General features: G+C 42.1%; 1 protein-coding gene and 1 long non-coding RNA gene across 2 annotated transcripts in view; one reads left to right on the forward strand and one right to left on the reverse strand.

The window, feature by feature from the left end:
• The window catches only part of SCD5 (stearoyl-CoA desaturase 5), a 150,102-nt gene that overhangs the window by 33,707 nt on the left and 89,867 nt on the right, over nucleotides 1-26,528 (reverse strand). The window contains exon 3 of the mRNA XM_072810183.1: nucleotides 4,076-4,281. Within this exon, the coding sequence (XP_072666284.1) occupies nucleotides 4,076-4,281 (206 nt within the window). The remainder of the gene's footprint in view (nucleotides 1-4,075; nucleotides 4,282-26,528) is intronic.
• Nucleotides 5,697-8,829, forward strand: LOC140623683 (uncharacterized). Its single transcript, XR_012023238.1, has 3 exons — nucleotides 5,697-6,255; nucleotides 6,799-6,995; nucleotides 7,294-8,829. It is a non-coding gene; the product is annotated as an uncharacterized lncRNA (long non-coding RNA).

The following is a 26,528-nucleotide window of genomic DNA, read 5'->3' on the forward strand; positions in this document are numbered from 1 at the left end:
AGAGCCCTGGGGAGACTTGTGTAGGCTCAGAGCCATTTGGGCAGGGAATTCCAGGTTCCTAGGACCCCAAGGCATGGTCTACAAGTGGGAGAAGATTCCAGGTGATATGTGCCTTTTTGCCCTGTGATCTCCTTACCCCATGGGGAAAAGCACAGCCCTTGTAGGAACATGACCTAGGGCAGGGCTCAGTTGCCAAAGTCTAAATGTGATCCAATTAGCTTCTCTCCCTCTCACCTCCTATTGCCTGTCTTCTTGCCATTCACAGCTTGACAGTAGAGTAAAAGCTGAAGTAGTCCAGTTAACTATTTGTTATTATAGCCTTGGTAAAATTATCTTTTAGAGGAAAAGTCTAGAACTATAGCTTCAATTGTGTTCTTTTCCTGTTATCTTTAATGCCACCATCTTTTCTCTTTTATTACACCGTATAAAGGAAAGCTGATTGAGCCTGGCTCTCTGGCAAACCTCTTTTTTTTTTTTTTTTTAAAGTAGTCTCCATACCCAGCATGGAGCCCAACATGGGGCTTGAACTCATGATCCTGAGCTCAAGAGTCAGACACCAACTGAGCCACCCAGGTATCCCTAGTGAATTTTTCTTGGTAAGTTGTCATGAGGCTGGTTAAGTTCAAGTTTATGAGCCAACTGCAACATTTGTACTGGCTCAGGACTAAAATTAGTGAATAAGCTGCAAACCCAGGGCACCAAAATTGGGACAGGGCTTGGTGCACTCAGAGAACCCCAGAGGAACAGGTAGAGATTGTGACCAGGAGATGAGCTCTGTAAGGTGTGCCACCAAAGTGACCCAAGACTGGGCCTGTTACTCAGGGAGGGAGTCCTCCGCTCAGCTGAGGGTAGGTAGCAAGGCTGAGACCTCATGTGGCAGTGTTGCGGATGACAGGGTCCACCCTCACTCCATCTCACACCCCAAGTGCAAAGACTCAATCTTTAAGGAATCTGTGGCCTCCACATGGCCTGACCAGCAGAGGACCAGTAAAGGTGGTTTCACGGACGTAGAAATACGCAAACTGTTGCGCTATATCCATGTATTCTGGAAGCTCTCTCCTTTAGTGATCCCTGCAGTGATTCTAAGCTTTATTTTAGATTATGGATCTCTATGTTCTCCAGGCTGGATAATTACCAAAGAAAATGAGTACTCACTCATACTTTAGACCATTGTAACCCCTTTCAAACAGCAAGGTATAATCAAAAGAATATTGAGCAAATGATTTAAGATGTAGGTGGTTAGAGTAAATGTTCGGGTCCCCCCAAATTCCTATGTTGAAACCTAATCCCCAATGCAATGGTATTTGAAGGAGGGGCCTTTGGAAGGTGATTAGGCTATGAGGGTGGAGGCCTCACAAATGGGATTAGTGTCCTTACAAAAGAGACCCCAGAGAGCTTCTTCCTCCTTTCTGCCATGTGTAGAAATAGCAAGAAGATGGCTCTTTATGACCTAGGAAGAGAGTTCTCACCAGACACTAGATCTGTGGCACCTTGATCTTGGACTTACCAGCCTCCAAAACTGTGAGAAGCAAATGTTGGTTTCTATGCTACCTAGTCTATGGTATTCTAGTTATAGCAGTCCCAGAAGACCAAGACAGTACTACTATCTCTAACTTTCTATCTACATTTTGTTTATTCATTTTCCCAGAGGAAAAATGGAAGGCATGAGTTGAATGATTCACAAGGTCATTCCCTAAAGTTCAATGGCTCTATGTAGTTCCATGTATTAACAGATATTTTAAATGTCGTTTCCCCTATCTTCATCTTCTTGTCATCTTCCAGGTCTTGGCTTAGAAGCTAGTTCCTTCCATAGGTCTTCCTTCACCCTCACCATTCTGCATTGTCTTCCCATGGCACCCTGTACTACCCTATTATAGCACTACTTTCAGTAGAGTATAATTGTTTGTAAATTTATCTGTGGGTTCCCTGCTGGTCTGCAAGTTTGGGGGGGTACAGACACCAAACTTTAAGGTTGTATCTTTAGCACCAATTCTTAGCAGAAGCTCAATGATATATATGAAATGATGATATGAGTGGATGGTTTCTGATAGCTACGTCCCTTTTGGTCACTGGGCCTGTGATGAAAGATGTTTTCAGATAACTATTCAGGGAACATGCTGAAATAGTTTTTGTTCTTCTGCCTACAATTAGAAATAGTCTTTGGACATATGTACCATGAGTACACACCTAATGAATCAGATTACCACTTTTTTTTTCAAGGAAAAAATGAAAAAAATAAAAGTCTTCCATTTTATGTGGAGAGAAACCCAGATTATTATACTCAGCTCACTTCTCATTAATAGAATAGAAGATCCCTTGCCTTCTCTTCTGAGCTCTTCAAATTAATCTAAGGCCTAATTGTCCCAAAGCATTGCTAATTATATAGCAACATCATTTATATCACAGAATTGGAAATGACATACATATTCAGTCACAGAGTGATGGTTAAATAAGCTGTGACACTCAACTAGTGAACTCACACAGCCTTCAACAATGGTGCCTCCAAGATAATCACAAGTTAAAAGGCAAGACATAAAATTACATATGCAGTATGACTGCCATCATGCAAAATATATCAAATATATGGATAAGACATGGGAAGATACATTATAGATTATTAATGATGGCTGTGTTTGTGTGTTAGGACTGAACTATTTTCTTCCTACTTTTCTGAATTTTGCAAGTGTTCTTTAATGACTTTTAATATTTTATGCCCGTGGTGAAAATCAAAATGAACAAATCATTTAGCTGTCAATTGAAAACATCTTGTTATTTTCTGCTATAAAACTACTGGTGTGTCCACCTGAAAGAGCTGTGTTGAGACGCTCAAAGACCCTCAGGGGAAACCAACAGAAGGAGGGGATGGAAACATACTGAATCCTCTGGCTTGTATAAAAATAATAATTATCACTGATCTAAGCTCTTAACTATGTGCCAGGCCATTTCCCATACATTTTGCTTTATTGTGTCCTCATAAGACCTGTAGGAGATAGTGGTTAAGGGAGGTCAGATCTTTTGCTTGCACATGGAGGAGCCACGGAGTTTGATCCTAGGCAGTCTGTCTCCACCTTCAGCCACTTTATCACTAAGAGCTGTTGCCTACTCCAATGTAAAGAGAGAGACTGAAAGGAAAGCAAGCACAATTCTAAGTCATACTTCCTTTCTTACGAGAATCATTTGTGTCAGACAAAGGTACAGCCTCCATTTCTATTCTCAGGAGTTTCTATTGGGTAAGTCCTCAATGACTCCTGCTTGTCCATGGAGATGGTCTCTGGTAACCACATTTTCACCATGTTATCTCTAGGCTCTAACCAGAGCGCAATCCATAAATTGTCTGTCTTTGCACATACATCCATTACTTTAGGGCAAAAGCCCACTTATAAATGCTCATATACTGGTCCACGGTGCAGATCCAGGCCAACATGGATACATTCTATGCCAGCTTCCTGGATAAAAGGTGAAAAGTAGCCACTCTCTATTTGCCAGCACAATTACAGGCAATTTTCTCCATGTGCCTATTGAAAGTAGATTTACCCTACAAACGCTGACCGACTGAATATGCTCAGCTGACACCATTAGTACACAAAAGCACTTTGAGGCTCTCTGTTACACAGAAACCTACTTGTATAATATTTCCAGGAGTCAGGGGGAGGGAGCCCTCACTACAAGAGAATTCCAGCAGGACAAAGCAGGATCCCTAGAGAGAGCCCAATGCTGTTGGAGTTTCACTGAAATAAAGCAAGTCTTCCCCCTACCCCTCTCTGCTGGGAAACACGAATGGGGGGGGGGAGGGGGAACTACAGAAACAGATTCCGTGAACTCAGTCATGGGGATTGGTCTGAAGGAAATGACATTGGGCTTAAAGGAAATCCATTTCGATTTAAAATTAAAATGAAAAACAAATGTGTAAACAGGGAGGACTTAAGCAAAAAAGAAATGAATAAACAGAGGTAAATCCTAACAAGAAAGGTAAATGGTATGAGGAAAACTACTTGGGTATTACTGCACCCCATTGTGCTCTCTGTCTCTTGGTCCTGTCCCTCAAGGGACAACTCTATGGTGTCTGTTCACTTACTTTCTCTGGAATCGGACCACAGGATCAGCCAGCAGGTCAGTGACGTCAAGCTTTCTCCCCTTCTCGATGACATCTCGATGTTTGCGAACAAACAGCCACCCGATATGGGAGAAGAAGAAGCCCCGGCGGGCATTGTGAGGGTCAGCGTCAGTCTCTGAGTACTTGTGGTGGACTCGGTGGTCCCTGGCCCACTCGAAAATGTCATTCTGCAGAGAGAACACAGACCGTAAGTAAAGAGACAAAGCACCCTGGTGCCTTCTTGAAAGCTTCTCAGCCTCCCTCTATACCACATCCACCCCCAATCCTCACCACTGACTTCCGCTTTGCTCCCACAATCAACCCACAATCTCTCCAGTTCAATCCTTGGGGTTGGTTTGGAGTGGTTGCCATGAAAACAAGAGGAAATCCTTACTTTGTAGGGATCTTTGGGATGTGCCTTCTACAGGAGGTTTGGGCTTGTTGAGTGAATGAGGGGAAACCTGAAAGTTCTGGTGGAGGCTACTGAAGTCTCCCAGGAGATCACTCATGTTAAGAAAAGACAGATCCAGTCTCAAGATGAAGTAGTGGTTGTCAGAGAGGAGGGGCAACCTCCAGTATGAAAGAAGGTTGGGGCTTGGCTTGAATCGCTCCAATCTCTCTCTCTCATGCTTCCATGGCCTTCCTGTCTGACTTACAGAGAGCAGGAAGCCAGTAAGTAAAAACCCAATGAGCTACTTCACCAAATCTCTGCAAAATACCAAGACACAAATGATACTGTTTGAGGACTGCTCCAGCAGTGTGTCACAGGAAGGGAGGTGGGGTGGCTTTGGCTCCCCAAGGAGTCTGAGGTACTTGGCCTGGCTGTAGAAGCAGAAGTGTCTAAGGGACAGGCAGTACTTACTGGAATCCCAAGAGAGACTCTGGTGGCCAAGGAAGGAGAAGCATTGTCTAGCAGATTCTGCCAAACCCACAGGGAGGGTGGGGCTTGGGTATACGGTGGGGGAGGGGGACCCATCCTACCACCGTCTCATGATGGGAGATTGAAGGAAGGTGTCAAGAGACTGGAGGTCCTGGGTGAGCTATCCAGGACAAGAGCCAATGGCATTGAGGAGGGTATTGTTTTTTGTTTGTTTGTTTGTTTTTTTGAGGAGGGTATTGTTAAGGAGACCTCATCTACAGTCACGGGCCGGTGAGATCTCGAGACTTGTAGTTTATACTCAGGTACGTTTTTCTCTGATACTGCTTTCAAAGCTTTGAGCAGGCAAATCACACTGAGAAGTAGGGCTTTTGATAGGAAAAATAATCTGAAAATAAAAATAAATATATATAGTACATAAGCCCTTTTAAATCAAAAGGTCATAGTGTTTTATCCTATACTACTCAGAACTTAGTCATATTTTCACTAGCAAATCTGCCATTTCACAGATATTGGCTTCATCCTGCTGATGAGAAGAAAGGGAATGGTTTTATTCTCAAAATTCTAAGTTTCCTTTTTTTTTTTTTTTAAGTTTTACTTATTTATTCATGAGAGACACGGAGAGAGGCAGAGACACAGGTAGAGGAAGAAGCAGGCTCCCTGTGGGGAGTCCGAGGTGGGACTGGATCCTGGGACTCCAGGATCACGAACTGAGCCAAAGGCAGACGCTTAACTAGTGAGCTACCCAGGTGTCCCCTAACAGTTTCTTTAATCAAAAGGAGGTTCGTTGAGTTTTTGGTTTCTTGGACTCATCCAATGCTGCTAGAAGGCTCCTCAACCTTGTTGATCCAATAGCACCCTGAAAACTTCTCAATCTGCTTCTCCCTCGGGTAATAGGACAGACAGAAGGGAGGTAGACAGACCTCATGAGTTACATGCTCAGCTTTGAATATCAAAGGAAAAAAGAGGTTCTTGGTAGTCTGTACAAGGCAAAAATTATATCCTGGCTTACAGAGATAAGAAAGAAGTCTTTAGATTTTACTAGAGTATTTAAACATGGTGGGTTGGAAAGAATGGAACTATTTATTAGTCATGATCACAGAATCTGGAATTAGAAAGGAATTTCAAACATCAGTCAAAGACCACTACAGCCCAAGGAATAATTTATTCCTTTTGCATTCGCTTATTGCCATGCCCACATGAACACAGCAAGGAAGGCGGATACTCTGTGCCCAGTTCACAGAAGGCAAAATCAAGTCTTACAAGACTTACTCAAGTTTGCTGGGTTGGTCAAAACAGTAATGGAAAAAAAAAATGATGTTCCTTGAGTTCCTAGTTCACTCTCTTCTTAACAAAGTATTTCCCTCCTTCTCCAAATTTAGAGGGAGGTCTTTTACAGAAAACTCTCATTTTCCTTGTTAAATGTATATTGGTTCCTTATCACAATGCAATTTTTTAAGAACCCTAAGTAGAGAGTTCCAAGGGACTGGAAACATTTGGGATAAGTCCTCAATGACTCCTCACACAGCCCTCAATGTTCTCACACAGTTCGGCATAACAGAATCACCACAAAAGTAGGACAATGAAGACAGGTTGGAACAAAGATGTTTGTTTGCTTTAATCCTTCTTGCCTGGATACCTTCCCAACAGAAGCCACTTATACTACAACAGTGAGATGAAGTGAGGGTTTGGGTCACTTCCCAATTGGTCAAGCAAGTAATTGAGCCCCAAATACTTTAAGATGTATTTTTTCAAAATCTTCTGTTATAGTTTTTTATTTATTTGTTTGTTTATTTATTTATTTATGATTTTATTTATTTATTCATAGACACAGAGAGAGAGGCTGAGACACAGGCAGAGGGAGAAGCAGGCTCCATGCAGGGACCCCGACGTGGGACTCGGGTCTCCAGGATCACAGCCCAGGATGCAGGCGGCGCCAAACCGCTGCGCCCCGGGACTGCCCCCTTGTTTTTATTTTTAATGCGAAAGCTGATTCCAATGAAAAAGTGACTCAAAGAACAAGAGGTAAACCAACAACAGGGAGAAGGGAGCAAGATTCACATGCTTATGCAAGGGCCTTTTCCTTCCTACTTATCTGATTTTGCATCTATCCTGGAGTGATTGGGAGTGGGAGCCAACCAGGAACGGCATATGTCTTTGATGAAAAGCTGTGTGTACCTAGGGTGTGTTTGGTACAGTCAATATGTGTGCAAGGGCGAGTGGAGGGCTGACGAGGAGGGTGAGGTGGCTGAGCAAACTTCAGGAGGTGGGGAGTGAGAGGGAACAGCCCCAGCAATCTCCTGCTAATCTCTTTTCCCCCCAGTGTTCCCAAAGTGCTGACTCCTCTTGTCTGGAACGCTGTGCACTGCTCCATCATCCTCGCTTCACAGGAAAGAAAAAACAAAATCAAGGCATAGAGAGATGGCAAACTTCTATCAATGAACTGACCCTCTTAAGTATGTGGATTCTCTATGGTCTGTGCGCCGTGTGCACAGTTTGGTAGGGGCATGATATTAAACTCAGCAGCAATTTCTGAAGCCTAAATACCTACATGTTCTAACAAATCAGTTGACAAATGATTCCATTTGCGACTCAGAGTTTATGCCTAACTTCTGGGAGATCACAGTCTCAATGCATAACCCCATCACCTTCAAAAGTGGACACTCACCTTTATCGAGTTTATTGATCATTCCTGGCAAAGAATTGGAGTGGTGAAAAGTGCTACATTAGGTCTAAAAGCCCAGGGTCGAACTGAGGCACAGGCAGCTTTGGGGAGTGGGAGAAGAGGCAGAGGAAGAGAGCAAACCAGGAGTATACAGCTCAGGTGGTAGGTTTTATTTTATCAGGAGCCAGACCATGTCCTACTCCATGCTGTCCAAGAGAAATATAACGTGAGCACATATGTGATGAAAACTTTCCTGGTAGCCACATTAAAAAAAGTGAGAAGAAATAAGTAAAATTAATTTTAATAATATATCTTACTTATTAACATGTTCAAAATATCATTTCAATATATGATTAACATAAAATTATTAACGAGGCTTTTCACATTATTTTTTGGTACCAACTCTTTGAAATTGTGTGTGTCTTTTACACTTGTAGCATACTTCAATTCAGACTAGCCACATTTCAAGTGCTCAGTAGCCACGTGTGATTAGCGGCTACCATATTGAACAGTGCAGGTCCAACTCGTGGCTTGTCCACTCCTCTATATGTGTGTTATCAAAAGTCTAAAAAACGCCAGCGTTAGAAAATAAGAAAAAATTTAAAAATTTCATGTTGCTAATTGATTAGAATGGCAAATTGTCACAAACATGTGAAGGGCAATGGGCTGGGCATACCTAAAGCATTAAAATCATGCCTATCCTTCAATGTAGCAATCTGCTTTCTAGAATTTATTTTAACAAAATCATCATGGTTGTGTGCAAAGACTTAACCACAGAGATGCTCATTGCATTGAAAACTGGAAAAACCCTGAATTTCCACATAACAGGATTTCATTGAGTATCTTGTGATATATTGACTGAATACTATTCGTGTGTGTGTGTGTATATGACAGAAAGTTTCTGGGGAGAGAAATACTAAGAAAAAAGTCTTAGGGTTACCTTAGGGGAGTGAGATTGGGAAAGAGGAGATGAGGAGAACCATCTTTACATTTTACCTCATACTCAGAAATTTTTAACAAAAGCATCTATTGGTTTTGAATTAAAAAACAAATAACAAAAGGATATTGTTATCCTGACATAGAGTGATGAAAGGGAAAGTAGTTAAGAGAAAAGTAGTTTTCACAATAATAAATATAATTTTTGTAAAAATGTGTGTGTAAGCATAGGAAAAATAAAGGAAGTAAGTTAGCCAACCTGTTTAGAGTGATTCTCTCTGGGAAGCAAGATGGTGGGGGATTTTTTAATTTTTTCTTTTAGTTTGCCTGCATTTTTTACATTTTTATAATAAACAAGTTTGTCTTTTATAATATGGGGTAAACAGATTTTAAAAACATTTCTATACTCCTGAAGTGAAACCACTCAGCTTCTGCCATCAGCCCCCTGTTAGGAGAAGCTCCACTAGAGTCAGATTCATCTAGTACTCCAGTCAGTTCCACATCTTTCCATCACTCTTCTTCTCTTTGTTCTTAGTAACACTCAACCAATCACACATCAACTAGTGCTACAGTGCCTTTGCTGAAATGCACCCTGTGTGTCATACCTTTAATACTTCACTCTCCATCATAGATAACATCCCTAAACAGGGCCCTGCTGAGACTGTGGAAATTGAAATTGATCGTGTGGTGATTTTTCTCCATAAGCACAGCCTTTGAGTATTATCTGGGACTTTAGCAAAGATAATCAATCTCAAAAGCTCCATTGAAGCAGATTATGAAGCAACGGGCTCCATCAGGACTACTTTCCTCTAACTTCCTTTTATGTTCAAAGTAAATTCTTGAATCTAGTCCTCTAAAATGGTGATAGGGGAATCTGTCTTTTGAGGCTCACATAATTTCCACTGGTTAGTAAGATGAAGGCTAAATGTAAACAGCATTTAGCTTGTTCTACTCAACAGATCTGAGGCCAGAATCACTGATCAGCTTTCCCCCAGCCTAGCTGCATGCAAGCTGATGTGTGCTTCTGACCAGACACCACCACTGTGGTTGTACTGTCTCCTAGTTCAGTTCAATTGTGTCACTGACTTAATATTTCAAAAGGGGAAATTTACCAGGTGGCCTCAAAACATAGCCAAAGGGAATTCCACTTGTGTTCATAACACATCTTTGTTTCTCGTCAGTAGTGAAAAGACAAATTGGGATCAACACATCAGCTCCAACAGGCAGGTTATAGAGGAGAGAGAGAGAGAGAGAAAGAGAGAGAGAGACAGAGAGAGAGAGAGACAAAGTGTGTGTGTGTGTGTGTGTGTGTGTGTGTGTGTGTCTTGTGAATGAATGACATCTTGTCTGGAAAAAGAGTCATTCTATCAAGAGGGTCAAAGAGAACACTCCTGCCTCCATTCTTTAGGGACCATAAAGCTCATTTGAAATTGACTTTATTTCGGTCTCTGGGGTCTGAATTCAATCTCCTCAAGTTCAGATGCCAACATTGTACTTTTCAAACAGTGAAAAACATTCAGTGCTTTCCCCATTGTTGATACTGGGTCAGCACTGATATCCTTCCAGATAACATTGATGATCTGTAAGAAGAGCTCAGAAAGTCCCCAAGAAGGGCCTGGCAGAAATCTATACCACCTGGAAAATTGTAGCTTCCAGAGGACAAGTTCCCACCTGCTGTGTAGCCTTCATTTGGCACTCGGCTGGGGGAGGTTTTATAAGCTGGGCAGTGTGAAAAGCCAACTTGTTTGCTGACAAAACTTAAAGTTTGCAAAGAAGGAAAGGGGCATTTTGTATTTTCTTTTATTACTCCATTGTTTAGCTCTCTTACGATGAGAAACACATTTTTAACACACATTTTAAAAATGGCTTGGGTAGTCAAGCTTGGTAGACAAGTTGGCCTCCTGTGAATCTTTTCAACTTGGCTTTTGGGAGTTTTTTGAGTAAGTCATGTTCTAGTTTCCTGAGCTGTATGTCCTTCACTCGATGAGTCCAAATTTCAGAGAAGAAAGGCCTAGAAAACAATGACAGCCCAGCAGCAAAGGGCATACCTTGTTCCCAGATTTTGCTTTTTAAATATCACTCCCCATTAAAAGGAGTCAAGACTCCGATGAAATGGCAGGTGTCAGGATTAGGGCAGGAAAAGTACAAGAGAAATGTGATATATTTTGTTGTTGTACCAGAAAGTAAAGAATTGCTCAAAAATAATGGGGATGTGTCAAAAAAGGACACAGTAGTCTATTTGTGGTGCCTCAGTGGGAGGCACTGAACAAACCCGGAAAAATAATTTGGGGCATTAAGACAAATAACAGTAATGGATTTAAAATTATGTAATAAAATAAGAGTACATGAGCCCATAATAAATAAGTAAATAAATGTAGGGGTAGAAAATAATGAATGAGAAATCACTGTTTTGCAGGTGCCATGACAATAATTGATTCTAGCAAGAATTGCCCATGTATGCTGAAACTGTTGGGCAAAAGGTTAATGAAGGAAAAATATTTACATAGGCTCTTAGTATCTCAGCATAAACTGCTTATTATTACAAAAGGAAAAATGGTCATCTCGTGGGAGAAACTGAGTAAACACCACTTTAACTAAGTGATCAAAGTTCATACCACCTATAATGGTATTGGACAAAGTGATATCATTAGACAAAGTAATATCATGTGCATCTTATTTGATGCTCAGGACACAAGATCATTAATGTAGCATTTCCGACAAAAATGTACAGAATATAGGTATGAGAAAACATGAGCAAACCAAAATGGGGACATTCTACAAAATAACTGGATTGTGCATTTCAAAAATGCTGAAGTCCTAAAATCAAGGGAAGACCAAGGAGATATTCCAGATGGTAGGAGGCCAAAGGGACATCACAGCTCATTGTAAGGCAGGATCTTGACTTGGTTCTTGGGCTAAGATCCTAGATATAGCATTTTATCAACATTAAATCCTCTGATTTTGGTCCATTTTCTATGTTCTTATAAAATGTCTTTGTGGGATCCCTGGGTGGCTCAGCAGCTTAGGGCCTACCTGCCTTTGGCCCAGGGCATGAACCTGGAGTCCCTGGGATCCAGTCAAGCATCAGGCTCCCTGTGTGAAGCCTGCTTCTCCCTCTGTCTGTGTCTCTGCCTCTCTCTCTCTCTCTCTCTCTCTCTCCCTGTCTCTCATGAATAAACAAATAAAATCTTACAAAAAAAAAAGTCTTTGCTATTAGGAACTACATAGTGAAGTATTGAGGGATGAAAAGGCATGATGTTTTTAACTTAGTCTCAAATGATTCAGAAAAACTAACACAGAAGAATGTATATTCATGCATATGGAAAGAGAAAGAACAATAAAGCAAATGAGGCAATATGTCAACCATTAGTGAATCTGGGTGAAGGGTAAACAGGATTCCTCATGGTATTTTTGCAAGTGTTCTGTAAGTCCAAAATTATTTCACAATAAAACGTTAAAACTAAAAAAAATTTTTTTCAAGGGAAGCTTTCTATAAAAATCTCCAATTTTCCCCTTCTACTCCATTTCTACCCTGCCATTCTTGCTCAAGTTGTTGCCAGTCTGCCTGACTCCTGTTAACAGCCTCTTACTCCTCCTGCCTCCAGTCCTTAACCCCTGTGCAATACATCTGGTACACTGCGACCATCCTTCCCGGATTCATATTCCCCAAATACCTACCTTGCTCATTATCCAACAATCTCTTCCTACTACTTTTCTCATCAAGTCTAAACATTTCTTCTTCTTGACAATCAAAGAGTTTCAACTGGTCTGATAATCCTTATCTTTCCCACTTTGTTTATTCTTTTTTTTTTATAAGATTTTATTTATTCATGAGAGACACAGAGAGGCAGAGACACAGGCAAAAGGAGAAGCAGGCTCCTCACAAGGAGCCCGAGGCAGGACTTGATCCCAGACCCCGGGATCACGCCCTGAACTGAAGGCAGATGCTCAACGGCTGAGCCTCCCAGGCATCCCTTTGTTTATTCTTTAATGTGACAAATATTTACTGACTGTTGGTATGTGCTAAGAGATAAGGAATAGGACAACCAAGGCTCTGTCCTCAAGGAATATATGTTGTATGGAGAAGACAAACATAAAGTTAATGGAGTCAAAGAAATAAAATCATTTCAGACTGAGATTAGTGTTTTGAAGTAAATACATATGGGGAATAACAAGGGGACGCTCAGCAAGGACTTTCTAATCAGGTAATCTTCAGGCTGGGAAGAGCTGGGGGCAGGGGAAGAAGTGAAACATCTGGAGTAGAGGGGAGGACTGGGCACAGTCCGGGGACCAGACCAGTGTGTTGCGGGTGCAGCAGTAGGGCAAGAGTGAAGTCTGAGAGGTATTACGGCGTAATGAAGAATGTATCTGGTCTTTGTCCCTGGTGGTTCCTGGCACAGAACTTCAAAAACCCTTGGAATTTCCTGAGTGATAAGAGTCTCTTTATTATGCTAGTGGCATAACAGTGGGGGGCCCCCTATATAGCTTCCGCATCAGGCTGGTCACCAAAAAGACCCACTTCGCCAGGGGAGGGGAACTAGACACTGAGTTCAGTCCTGGGGCCAGTACAGACTCTGGACACAGACTTGGAGGAGTTTTTTGGCTGACCAATGCATGATGTGCAGGGCAGGTGGCACACCTTGATTCTACCGGGAGAGGGCACAGAAGCTTTGCCTGAGGGATCCTCAGACCTCGCCCTATGTGTCTCTTCCATTTGGTTGGTCCTGATTTTATAATCAGAATCTTTATAATCAGATATCCTTTATAATTAAAACTGCAATAGGAAGTACAATACTTTTTTGAGTTCTGTCTAGTGAATTCTCAAACCTGAGGGAATTGTGTGATTTTGGAGCCAGTAGGTCAGAGGTAAAAGGGGCCTGGAGATCCTATTTGTGGCTGGGACCTAAAGTGATGGCAGTCATGTGGAAGGTTGAGGCTCGACCTTGTGGGATTCAACACCAACTCAGGTGATTAGTGTCACAACTGTAGTGAAATATGCTTGGGGTGGAAGCAGAGCATTGGGATGCAAAAGCCTGATCACTCAGGGCTTTTGAGGCCAGAGTAACAAGCCTAGATTTCATTCCAAATGCAATGCTAAACCACTGAAAGATTCTTTCTTTCTCACTGGAGAGTGGTTTAATTTTCAATAAATTCTGTCTGGCTGCAGTATGGCAAGGGGCAGGTGCTGAAGGAGGAAGACCAGTTTATAAGGCATCTGCAGTATAGGCAAGACATGGTGGTGGCTTGGACCAGAGGGTGGCACAGATGAGAGGCGTGCAGATGCAAGATGCAAGTGGAACTTGAAGATGATGTTAGCTAAAAGACTGGAGTGAGGGATGATTAGGGAAATAGAGAAATCCTGAATGATGCCCAGATTTCTGGCACCATTAGGGGGAGATGAAAGACTCGCAGGTTTGGTTTTGGCACATTGATTCTGAGAGGCCTAAGAGACATCCAGTGAGAGATATCGTGCAGGTAGCTGGGTTTACAACATGCGAGAGCAGACTGCAGTCCGTTTCCTTCGTTAATCAGACTAATTTTCAACTATGCAGGGACCCCATACAATATGTCTTGATTATTCCTCTCTGTCCACCTCTGCTCTCGTGTTTCTCCTACCTTCCCCCTTCTTCCTCGCCTCTGCAAATCCTTCTCACCCTTCAAGTTCCAGCTCAAAACTCCCTTCTGCATTAGGTTTTTTGTTTTTGTTTTTGTTTATTTTAGATTTTATTTATTTATTCATGAAAAGCACACACACACACACACACACACAGAGAGAGAGAGGCAGAGACACAAGCAGAGGCAGAAACAGGTATGTCCATGCAGGGAGCCCAATGTGGGACTCGATCCCAGGTCTCCAGGATCACGCCCTGGGCTGAAGGTGGTGCTAAACCGCTGAGCCACCCAGGCTGCCCTGCATTAGGTTTAATCCTAGTCATATTCACATTTCAAGCCATAGGAGTCAGTATGAAGCTTTCAAGCAATTTAACTCCCTGTGGTCTTGTAAGAGTTCCCCTTTATTATATAGAAGTCTAGCCAGCTCTATCAGATTGCAAACACCTCTGACAAGGGCCATTTCTTATACATCTCTTATATTCTTCACAAGCACGTAGGGGTTTATGCACCTTTAAATTAAAAAGGAATTAACTAGGGGATGCCTAGGTGGCTAAGTGGTTGAGCGTCTGCCTTTGGCTCAGGCCATGATATCAGGGTCCTGGGTTAGAGTCCCACATCTGGCTCCCCACAGGGAGTCTGCTTCTCCCTCTGCCTATGTCTCTATCTTTCTCTGTGTCTCTCATGAATAAATAAATAAATAATCTTAAAAAAATGAAAAGGAACTAACTAGAGATTTACACAAAAAGCCACAGAAGAGTCAATAGTAGAAAATGATCACATGTGTCTGTCTTCTAAAAGAGTTTTTAAAAGTAAGGCTAGAAATTTCTTCTGGCAAATGAAACCATAAATTTTGCTATTAATTAAAATTGTTGATTTGATGGCTCTTGTAGCCATTATAACTTCAAAGCTTTATAAAAGATGTAAAACAGCATCCCTGAAACACTCCTGTAACAAGAGCTCTGATTGGCGCTAGTAGGAATATGATAGGATGATTGAAAGCCTGAACTTTGATAAATAAGGACAAGAGATGAAAATAGCTTCATATCTAATGAAAGGCGGGGGGAGGGAGGGAAGCTAATGGAAGGCCCCAGTGGATCTGTGAGATCTATTTTTATTTAGCACCTTCATTAATGACTGGGAGCAAGGGTACACATTATGTTAATAACGTTTTTTGGTTGTTACCAAATTAGGAGGTGCTGCAGACATCACTGAAGACAGAGAAATAACACAGATGGATCTAAAGAGGTTGGAAATATGAATAGAAATTATCACAATGAGATTTGATTTAGGAAAAATGCAAATGAAGGCAGCTGGGAAAGAAATCATCCAAAATGCAAAATAATCAGTGGGTTGGGAAACCTAGAAAGCGACAACATGGAATGTCTGGCAGGAGAGTAGTGAGAATAAAGAGTAAAGAGTGACAACTCAGTGCTAGCTTAGCCCAAATAGTCAGTAGCAGGTCTGGGAAGAAACAGCTTGTCAAGGAGTTACATTTTGACACAATGTCCTTGGACATCTATACACAGTTTTGGAGACAATGTGGGGAATAAACAAAAATCAGCTCAGACATTTGAGCCTTTGTTTCTTCAGTTTAAAACAAGGGATTAGACTCTGCTTCTGAGGCCCCCTGATGTCAACCCTCTGGCAGGTTCTAAGAGAGGAATTGAGTGGTGGCAGAGAAATGCCTGGCTACCGCGAGGTGCCCAGTCTGGATGCCTCATCCCAGGATCTTCCTTGTGAAAAGTAAGCTGAATGAAACAGCTTGAAAATATATGTCAGAATTGGTTCTGTATGGACAGCCCTGCGTGTGGAATTCATCATAAACAAGTGTTGGAGCACCTGGGTGGCTCAGTCGGTTAAGCATCTGCCTTCAGCTCAGGTCATGATCCCAGGGTTTCGGGATGGAGCCTCACGTTGGGCTCCCTGCTTACCAAGCAGTCTGCTTCTCCCTCTCCCTCTGCCTGTCACCCAATTCATGCTTGCCTGCTCGCTCTCTCTCAGATGAATAAATAAAATCTTAAAAAAAAGAAAAAGTTCTGCCAATAGAGATGTGAAGCCAAATGAACATATAAAATCGGATAGCAGAAAGTTTCCAGAACACTCGGTGAGATGCATAGGAGTGGTGGCTGCCCAAGCTGAGCCCAGCAACATGCTCCATGTTCCTTCCTGCTCCCCTACACCAGCCTCGGCCCTCTCACTGGCTGTAGAAAATGGTGAAGGAAACCACTTACTGTGATGTTTTTGAGGGTCAAATCCAGTGCCACCCAGGAAGAATTGAAAAAGGCTTACAGGAAACTGGCCTTCATTGAAGTACCACCCTGGAGGATTTAGCCCCTGACTTTGGCCCAGGGCCTGATCCTGGAGACCCGGGATCGAGTCCCACGTCCGGCTCCCTGTGTGGAGCCTGCTTCTCCCTCTGCCTGTGTCTCTGCCTCTCTCTCTCTCTCTCTCTCACGTTTATCATGAATAAATAAATAAAATCTTAAAAAAAAAGAAGTACCACCCTGATAAGAATCCAAATGAGGGAGAGAAGTTTCAACAGATTTCTAAGCTTACGAAGTGCTCTCTGATACAAAGAAAAGGGAATTATATGACAAAAGAGGAGAACAGGCAATTAAAGAAAGTGGAGCTGGTGGTGGTTTTGGCTCCCCCACAGACATCTTTGATATGTTCTTTGGATGAGGAGGAAGGTTGCAGAAAGAAAGGGGAGGTAAAAATGTTGTGCATCAGCTCTCGGTAACCTTAGAAGATCTATAGAATGGTGCAACAAGAAAACCAGCTTGCAAAAGAATGTATTTACGATAAATGTGAAGGCCAAGGTAGTACGAAAAGAGTAGTTGAATGTTGTCCCAATTGTCGAGGTACTGGAATGCAAATAAGAATTCATCAGATTAAAAAAAAAAAAAAAGAATTCATCAGATAGAACCTGGAATGGATCAGCAATTCAACCTGTGTGCATGGAGTGCCAGGGCCAGAGGGAACAGATCAGTCCTAAAGATAGATGTAAAAGCTGCAACAGAAGGAAGATAGCTCAAGAGAAGAAGATTCTAGAAGTGCATAATGACAAAGGCACGAAAGATAGCCAGAAGATAACATTCCATGGTGAAGGAGACCAAGAACCAGAACTGGGACCAGGAGATATTATTATTGTTCTAGATCAGAAGGACCATGCTGTGGGAATGTGAACTGGTGCAGCCACTCTGGAAAATTGTGTGAAGGTTCCTCAAAGAGTTAAAAATAGACCTGCCCTACGACCCAGCAATTGCACTACTGGGGATTTACCCCAAAGATACAGATGCAGTGAAAAGCCGAGACACCTGCACCCCAATGTTTATAGCAGCAATGTCCACAACAGCCAAACTGTGGAAGGAGACTTGATGTCTTTCCAAAGATGAATGGATGTAGAAGATGTGGTCTGTACATACATGGGATATTACTCAGCCATTAGAAAGGACGAATACCCACATGCTTCGACGTGGGTGGAACTGGAGGGTATTGTGTTGAGTGAAGTAAGTCAATCGGAGAAGGACAAACATTATATGGTTTCATTCATACGGGGAATATAAAAAATAGTAAAAGGAATTATAGGGAAAAGGAGAGAAAATGAGTGGGAAAAACCAGAGAGAGAGAGAGACAAAACATGAGAGACTCCTAACTCTGGGAAACGAACAAGGGGTAGTAGAAGGGGAGGTGGGCGGGGGGATGGGGTGACTGGGTGATGGGCATTGAAGGGGGCACCTGACGAGATAAGCACTCGGTGTTATACTATATGTTGGCAAATCGAACTCCAATAAAAAAAAATATACAAAAAAAGTTATTTCAAAAAAAAAGTTAAAAAAAGTTAATAGTTCACTTTCACTATGTTAGGACATCAGAAAGATCACAGGATGTTAAAGCTGGACTCCTCTCCAGTGTGCTCCCTGTATCTGCAACACTAACTACATTACTATGGGTGACAGCATGCTAAGTGGAAAAACTATCTACTGTATTTTGAATCAAATCTATCTGAGCTGCAATCCAGACAACCCATTCATGGCCAATTTGTCTTTGCTCATGTTATATAAATTCTCTGAGCCTCAATACTTTCCTTTGCAAAACTGAAACAATAAAACTTACTTTGCAAAGCTTAAAAGAAAAAAAAAGGGACCATGCTGTTTTTACTCGATGAGGAGAACACTTTTTCATGTATATGGACATCCAGCTGGTTGAAGCCCTGTGAGGCTTTCAAAAGCCAATATTGACTCTTGACAACCGAACTCTTGACACTCTTGACAACCAAACCATCATCATCACCTCTCATCCAGGTCAGACTGTCAAGCATGAGGATATCAAGTGTGTGCTAAAGAAAGGCATGCCAATTGATCACAGACCATATGAGAAGGGTTGCCTAATCATTGAATTTAAGGTAAACTTCCCTGAGAATGGCTTTCTCTCTCCTGATAAACTTTCTTTGCTGGAAAAACTCCTACCTGTGAGGAAGGAAGTAGAAGAGACTAATGAAATGGACCAGCTGGAACTGGTGGACTTTGATCCCAATCAGCAAAGATGGCACCATGATAATGGGGAAGCATATGAGGATGATGAACATCATCCTAGGGGTGGTGTTCGGTGTCAGACCTCTTAATGGGGCCAGTGAATAACACTGCTGGCATTTTATATGCAGTAGTGAAGTACTGACGGACTTAATCATAGCTCACTACCGGCTATTGTTTCTGTTTTAATATTCAACTATAGTAGTATTTTAAGAGTTAAGTGAAGAATAAACTCAGATTAAGAAAAACACCTGATAGCTATATGTTCACAAAAGTACCCTCTACTCTACCAAGTATTTCTTTGAATAAACACTCTCTGTGTGCTTTTAAAGTATTTATGTTTTTGTTTACAAAGGCTTGATCACCTCGCAATGCTTAGGAAAAGCCCATTGTACAGAGGGTGAAATCTGCATGAAGAGTCTCTGCTCTGTCTGGGGTTGGGTAACCCGAGAGGCAGGCGGCCCTCCGGATTGCGCGCCCATCCACAGGGGGACACCCCTTGCTCCGACGAGTACATTTTCATTCCCTCGAGGTGTGTTTTCATGGGTGGTTTTCCTCGTCTCCCCAGCTCTCACTGACCTAGATCCACAACAAGGAAGGAGGCGAGGCATCTTAGCATCTTAGCTGGAGCCTGCACAGAGAGCCCCCCAAGGTCAAGGATTCTGGAGCCTGAAGTAAGCATTCTGATGTTTCTCCTACCTGACTGCCACCGCGCCGCTAGTGCCCGAGGTGTAGGCGAGGGCCCCCCCTCACAGGCAAGTCTCTCTCCTTGACGTGCACATGCACACAGAGCCAGCCTCGGGCGGGGGCTGGTCTGTGATCCCGAATCTGGCACAATACCTCCAGCATCTCATGACTGTGGTCTGAGGCTTCATTGTGTCCCTGAGATGTATGAGGCCGTACTGCTGCCCCAACTACCATTCTGCCTTGCCATGGCATGTAGGCAATACCCAGACTCGGTGCTATGTCTAACAGAGCCCTGCACTGAGGTGGCGCCTGTCCCCCTCTCTGTAATCTCTTCTACAGCCACCCCCCTCACCCACATGGACCAGCCGCACTGGCCACCTTTCTCTTCCTTGAACACACCATATCTGTTCTTATCTTCAGCTCCTCCTTCCATCTGGATTGCTCTTCCTCTCTCTGGTCTCTCCCCCAGGGCTCAGCTCTAGGGTCAGCTCCTGGGGGAGGGCTTCTCCAGCATCCTCTTGGAAGCAGCCACTTCCCTGGCACCCTGGCACATGGCTGTGTTTAAATGCTTCACATGCTTTTCTCTCTCTGAGTAACTTTGTCCATTCATTTGCTTACTTGTTGATTTGCTCTCCCTCCTACTGAAATATATATTCTATGAGGACAGGGACTGGTGTGTCATGTTCTTCAATGCCTGCTGAATGGAAGGATAAATAGACACTTTGATCCTGCTAGAGGCTCCGAAGCATTGCAGTAAGAGGGTGACCTCTTGAGTCAGCTGCCTGCACTTAAATTCCCCATTGGTGACTTCAGCCTGTATGTCCTTGGACAGGTTACACAGCCTCTTTTCTTTCCATTCTCTCACCTGTCAGAGGAGGAATATAACAGTATCTACCTTTCAGGGGTAGTGTCAGAGGACTATGTAAAGTACTTAGTGAAGTGCTTGGTATGTAGTTATCACTAGATGATTGTTTTGTTTTGTTGTAGTAATTATATAGCTGCCAACGTTTATGGCCCATGACCATGTGATTTACTTGACATATTTATATGTAAAGTTTGCTCCATTTGCAAATCACAGTGTAGCTTCCACTTTCTGGTCTGACATATAAAGAGCTTGAAAGTAATCAATCACTCTCCTTACAACAACAACAAAAGGCTAAACGAACTGAAAACAAGGGACTCTTAGATCCATCAGAGAACTGAGGTCACAGGGCAAACTGCTGCACCAGAACTAGAGAGAAAAATGGGCAGTTATAGAGGAGTACGGCCTACCAAAAGCAGAAGCCCAGAGCAGAAGCCCACAGCTAGAGCCCGGATGCGTAGGTACACTTTAAACTGTAATCGATGAATTGCTGAATGTGGGCACGCCTGAAGGTTAAAGACGACAGGGGTCCAGGACCACAGGGCCTCAACTTTCACCTACCAGGTTCCCACTATGAACAGCTGAGAAAAAAACCTCTGTTCTCCCAGTAGGTGGAAGAGAAAAGTAATGATTCTGAAATACACAGAGCTCTCTGTTCTCTTTCCAAGATCAGTCTTCAAGAGAAACTATTTTATCAGCTCCTAATCAACCAAGGTTTTAGCAAAGCCTAAGTGCCCCAGGGAAGGGAAATACCTCAGGCTCACAAACTGAGACCTAATTACAAGGCTATAGAAAGCCCCTCACATCTCCATATCAATAGTGCTCCTGTATAATGACAGAATTTCAAAGGAAAGAACTAAAAGCCTTCAATGTCATTTAAGAAAAAAAAATCTCTAGGAAGACTCAAAGATAAGGGGAGAGAGAAAAAACAAGGACACTAGAGGAAAGTTAAGCCCTTGACACCATAGCTACAGCAGACGGTAAGCACACAGCCTAATTCCTAACCAGATAAACACAAAACCTCATACTAAAGCCCTCTTTCCTCAGTTCCTTTTACCCAGGACATCGTGTCCAGCTTTCGACAAAAGATTACAAAGTATGCTAAAAAGGCAGAAAATGCCATCTAAGAAGAAAAAGCAAGCATCAGAACTAGATGCGGATATGGCAGTGATGTTGGAATTATCAGACTGAAAATGTAAAACAACTGCTATGGGTATGCTATGAGCTTTAAAAGAAAAAATGGACAACATGCAAGAACAGATGGATAATATAAGTGGAAATGGCAACTCAAAGAAAAGATGAAAGAAAAATGCTAGAAATCAGAAAAGCTGTAACAAATGAAGAATGTCTTTGTTGGGTTCACCAGTAAGACTGGATATGGCAAAAAAACAAACAAACAAACAAAAAGACTGGACATGGCTAAGGAAAGAAACAGTGATCTTGAAGATATATAAATAGCAACTTCCCAAACTGAAATGCAAAAAGAAGACATGGAGAGTTAAAAACAGCAGGGGCCAGGACCAGAGATAGAACAGTGTCTTGAGGAACCATAGGACTATTACAACAGGTGTAACAAATGTTTAACTGGAATAGCAGAAAAAGAAATAGAGAGAAAAGAAAAAACAAATAGCAGTAGAAATATTTGAAGTAATAATGGCTGGAATTTTTCCAAAATTAATTACAGACACCAAACCACAGATCTGGGAAGCCCAGAGAGCATCAAGCAGGGTAAATCACACACACAAAAATCTCTACTTACACATATCATATTCAAACTGCAGAGACCCAAAGGCAAAGAGAAAATAATGAAAGAACCCAGAGGGGCAAGGTAAGAAATCCTTATAAAGGAGCAACATGCAAGTAAGAAGAAAATGAAGTAAATTATTTAATGTGCTGAAAGAAAACTCTCAAAACCTAGAATTCCACACCCAACAAAGTTATTTACCAAAAGTGAAAGAGAAATAAAGACTCTCAGAAAAACAAAAACTAAAGGAAATTTGTTACCAATAGACTTGCCTTGCAAGAAATGATAGTTTTTTAGAGAGAAGGAAAATGGGAATCGTTAGAAACCCAGGTCTACATAAAGAAAGAAGAGCTTTAGAGAATGAATAAAATAAAACCTTCAATTTTTATTCTTTTTTTTTTTTTAAAGACTTTATTTATTTGAGAGAGAATGCTAGCATGTGCATGCATGAACTGTGGGGGGAGAAGGAGAAGAGAGGCAGAGGCAGAGAATCTCAAGCAGACTCTGCATGGAGCAGGGAGCCTGACCCAGTCCTCAATCTCTCATCCCTGAGATCATAACCTGAGCCAAAACCAAGAGTCAGACACTTAACAGACTGAGTCACCCAGGTGCCCCCTTCAATTTTTCTTATTCTTAATCCATCTAACAGGTGGTAGTTTGTTTGAAATAATAATAGCAACAATGTATTTGATCATAGCTTAATGACAGGGATGTCCCTTAATGGCAGGGAGGAGGAATTGGGAATGCTCTGTTACAAGGTTGCTGTAGTACTGGGAAGTGCTATAATGTTATTTGAAAGTGGATTTGGATTAGTTCTAAATGTATATTACAAACTCTAGAGCAAGCACTACACACTTGTAAAGAAGTATAGTTGATATGCTAAAAGGGGAGAGAAAATAGAATCATGTAAATGAGCAGTTAAAACCAGGGAAGACAAAAAAGGTACAAAGAACAAAGCCAATGAATAGCAAACAGAAACACGGTGGATATTAATCCAACTACATCAGTAATCATTTTAAGTGTAAATAGTTTAAACACACCAATTAAAAGACAGGATGTCAGGGATCCCTGGGTGGCTCAGTGGTTTAGTGCCTGCCTTCAGCTCAGAGCGTGATCGTGGAGACCCGGGATCGAGTCTCACGTTGGGCTCCCTGCATGGAGCCTGCTTTTCCCACAGCTTGTGTCTCTGCCTCTCTCCCTTTCTCTCTCTCTGTGTGTCTCTAATGAATAAATAAATACAATCTTAAAAATAAAAAATAAAAGACAGGATGTCACAGTGGATTAAAACAAAACAAAACAAAAACAAAAACAAAAACAAGAGCCAACTATGAGCTATTCACTGATCACATTGTTGGCCATCACCCAAGAACATCCATGGGTGAGCCTAAGGCTCCCTGGCCTGAGGGTCAGGAGACAGGATGCGGTCTGGTCTATCCACCCACCAGCTGTGTGACCTTTCACAAGTCACTGACATTCTCTGGGCCTCTCTTTACCCTTCTTCTTGCCCTTTATTGCAAAATAAGAGGATTTAGACCAAATCCCTTAACCTCTCTTCCAGTTCAAAATACAAAGCCTCTGTACTAGGATCTGATGAGAAGTCTGGGCAGGCAGAGAGGAAATTGCAGCATCTATCAGGTGCTCTTGGACTGAGTTCATGAGAGACCTACCTGTAGCCAGAAGGGGTGTGTGCATGAGTATGAAAACACAAACCCAAAGTCTGGCTACTGCTTGCAAAAACTGAACTCTTGGAGACTACTGGATGGCAGGAATATCTCACTTGGGTCTATATTTGACTAGCAGAAAATGATAAGGAATTTGCAAATCATATTTAGGCTGAATTGTATCCTACTGATCAGGAAGGAGAATGGTCCAGAGAGGAACTCAGGGAGTCTCTGCTGAATATAAGGTTCAGAGGATTACCAGAGCCCCTTGTCTTGCATTCCTGGCCCATCGTCATCTTTTCAGACTAAACTTCCACCTTTCCCACTATTACCCCTGCCCCATGTACATACATCCTTTGCAGAAGAAACAGAAGAGAGAATTTCAAATGTTTAAGTTCCTGTGTTAAGTAAGTTGTTCTTGAAGATCTCATTCAGCTTCTAGCAAAAGCCCTGCTCATCTTCAAATACAGAACCATGGCATTGACTGTCCATTTTGGCCAGAGGCATGACCACTCTGATCAAAGAAAGCACAGGAGAATCCTTGAAATTATCTTTAAAAACCCACGAGGACATCAAAGGGAAACTAAATCAATGACTCTGCATTAAATCAAGGTTGCAGGTCAGCGCCCTAGATGGACAGATCACAGCACATTTTTACTTTCCCAGGTTGTTCTCTGCCCAGGGTTAAGTGGTCGGGATCGACTGTATTCTGTCCCACTGACACAGATATGCACTGTATGGAAGCTGGCCCAATGCTAATCTTACATACTTCCCATCTAGTTCTTCTTTTACTTTTTCTTCTCCTTCTCCTTCTCTTCTTCTTCTTCTTCTTCTTCTTCTTCTTCTTCTTCTTCTTCTTCTTCTTCTTTCTTCTTCTTCTTCTTCTTTTTAAGATTTTATTTATTTATTTGACACAGAGAGAGAACACAAGCAGGGGCAGAGAGAGAAGGAGAAGCAGGCTCCCCGCCCAGCAGAAAGTCTGATATGGGACACTACCCCAGGACCCTGGGATCATGATCTGAGCCAAAGGCAGATGCCTAACCAACTGAGCCACCTGGGGTCTCGAACCTCTCACCTAGTTCTAAGTGACACTGTTATAAACCTCAGACCCATGAAGTACTGACATTTCCAATGGAAAACTGTAAGAATTTTAATATTCCACTAGATGGAAGGCTGTATGAAGGCAAGGATCGTGACTATGTTTGCTAATCATTATGTCCACTGTGCCTAGCTCAGTGCTTGGCATAGAGTAGGTGCTCTGTAAACATTTGTTAAATGAATGAAAAAAATTCCAGCATACATGTGGGCCTGGACAAAGTATGCATCATTCAAATTTGTTGATTTCTAAAAATACTTTTTAAAATAATTCATTCATTTCTCATTTTTTAAGCAAGCTGTCATTGAGTAAGCCTTCTGCATGATAGGGACCAAAACACAAAAATGAATGAGACAGTATGCTGATTCTCATAAAGAAGAAGGGGACCAGTATTTACTGAGTATAGCTATAAGTTGGGCACTTTTTATTCATGATATCATCCTTCTAGCAATCCTGTGAGGTAAATATTACTTTTCCCCCCTGCCTTTGCATATAAGGGAAGAGAGGCTTGCACAAAGACCCACATCTGCCAAATGGCAAAGCCAAGAATTTATTCCAGGACCTGGGTACTTCCCTCTGTGATGTACTATCTCCCCAGAGTAAAGTAAAATCACAGTGTGATGTTCTGCTATGTGATACTATGTTAAGGAAACTTAGCTTATCAGAAATTGAGTTGTAAATAAATAGTTTCATGGGGAAAAGAGAAGAATTTTATGTTCTCAATTGCAAGTTACTTATGTGGGGAAAAAATTTAATAATAGAGGTGCTTTAAAACCACATCAAAAGTGAGTACTTGAAGGTTAGAAATAAAAAATTGCTCAAACAAAACACATGAAAATTACCAAGTTAAGTCCTAAATAGCATTCTAGACCCAAGTCAAAAGAGTTTCTAAATTATCATTATCATAACTCATTGTCGTGATAAACAAAGCACAGAATTGAACTAAGATGGTTGAAGTCAAAATAAACCATGCTCTCACTTGTACTACCAATGGTGAAGAAAAGAACATACAACCAAGAAGCTGCCAGCTACTCCTTTGTGCACAATAGCTTTTTCCCTAGAACCTTGGTACTAATTCCCAACTGTGCTTGAATTATAACCAGTAGATACCCATTATATGAACTGTGTTCCCTGAGCAATCTATTGTGTTACAGCCCATGTGCCTCATAAAGGCTCAAACTGTGGGAGGAAAACAGGGAAATAATCCTTAGACATAAGAACAACTTGAGGAAACACTCAGGGTCAGGCCATCTTGTAGGGGTGGGAGGCCCCCTGCAGAGGTGGCCACGTGACTTGCACATCTGAAGGTCACAGACAGGCTCTGGGGTTGCCTGCTTCCCTGGACCCTGAAGCAGTTTTGAGAATTGCCATCTCTTCCCGATGGGTGAAAATGCATGGGGCCCAGAATTATCTGCATTCATGTCTCAGCAGAAACTTTGAAAGTAAGTTGTTCCCACCCACCTTACCTGGATCAGATGAGGAACTAGGAAAACAGAAATCCATAATCAACTCAAACTCCAGCAGCTCAGATAGTCCCAAAGGTGGCGGGGAATGATCTACTATTGGAATAGTCCTAATGGATTTGGCCCAATCCTAGCGCAGCAATGATCCTCTGTTACGCTTTTAGAGTTCCCTGCAATTTTCAATGATTTTATAACGACTCTGGGAGAGAAGTCATATTCTGATTTTTACAGATGAAGAAACTGGAAATGAGGAAGTAATTCACAGCAGCCAGCAATCATCAGAGTGAGACTCAAATCCT

This window comes from Canis lupus, chromosome 33 (genome assembly GCF_048164855.1).
Source record: "Canis lupus baileyi chromosome 33, mCanLup2.hap1, whole genome shotgun sequence".
Lineage (NCBI taxonomy): Eukaryota > Metazoa > Chordata > Mammalia > Carnivora > Canidae > Canis > Canis lupus.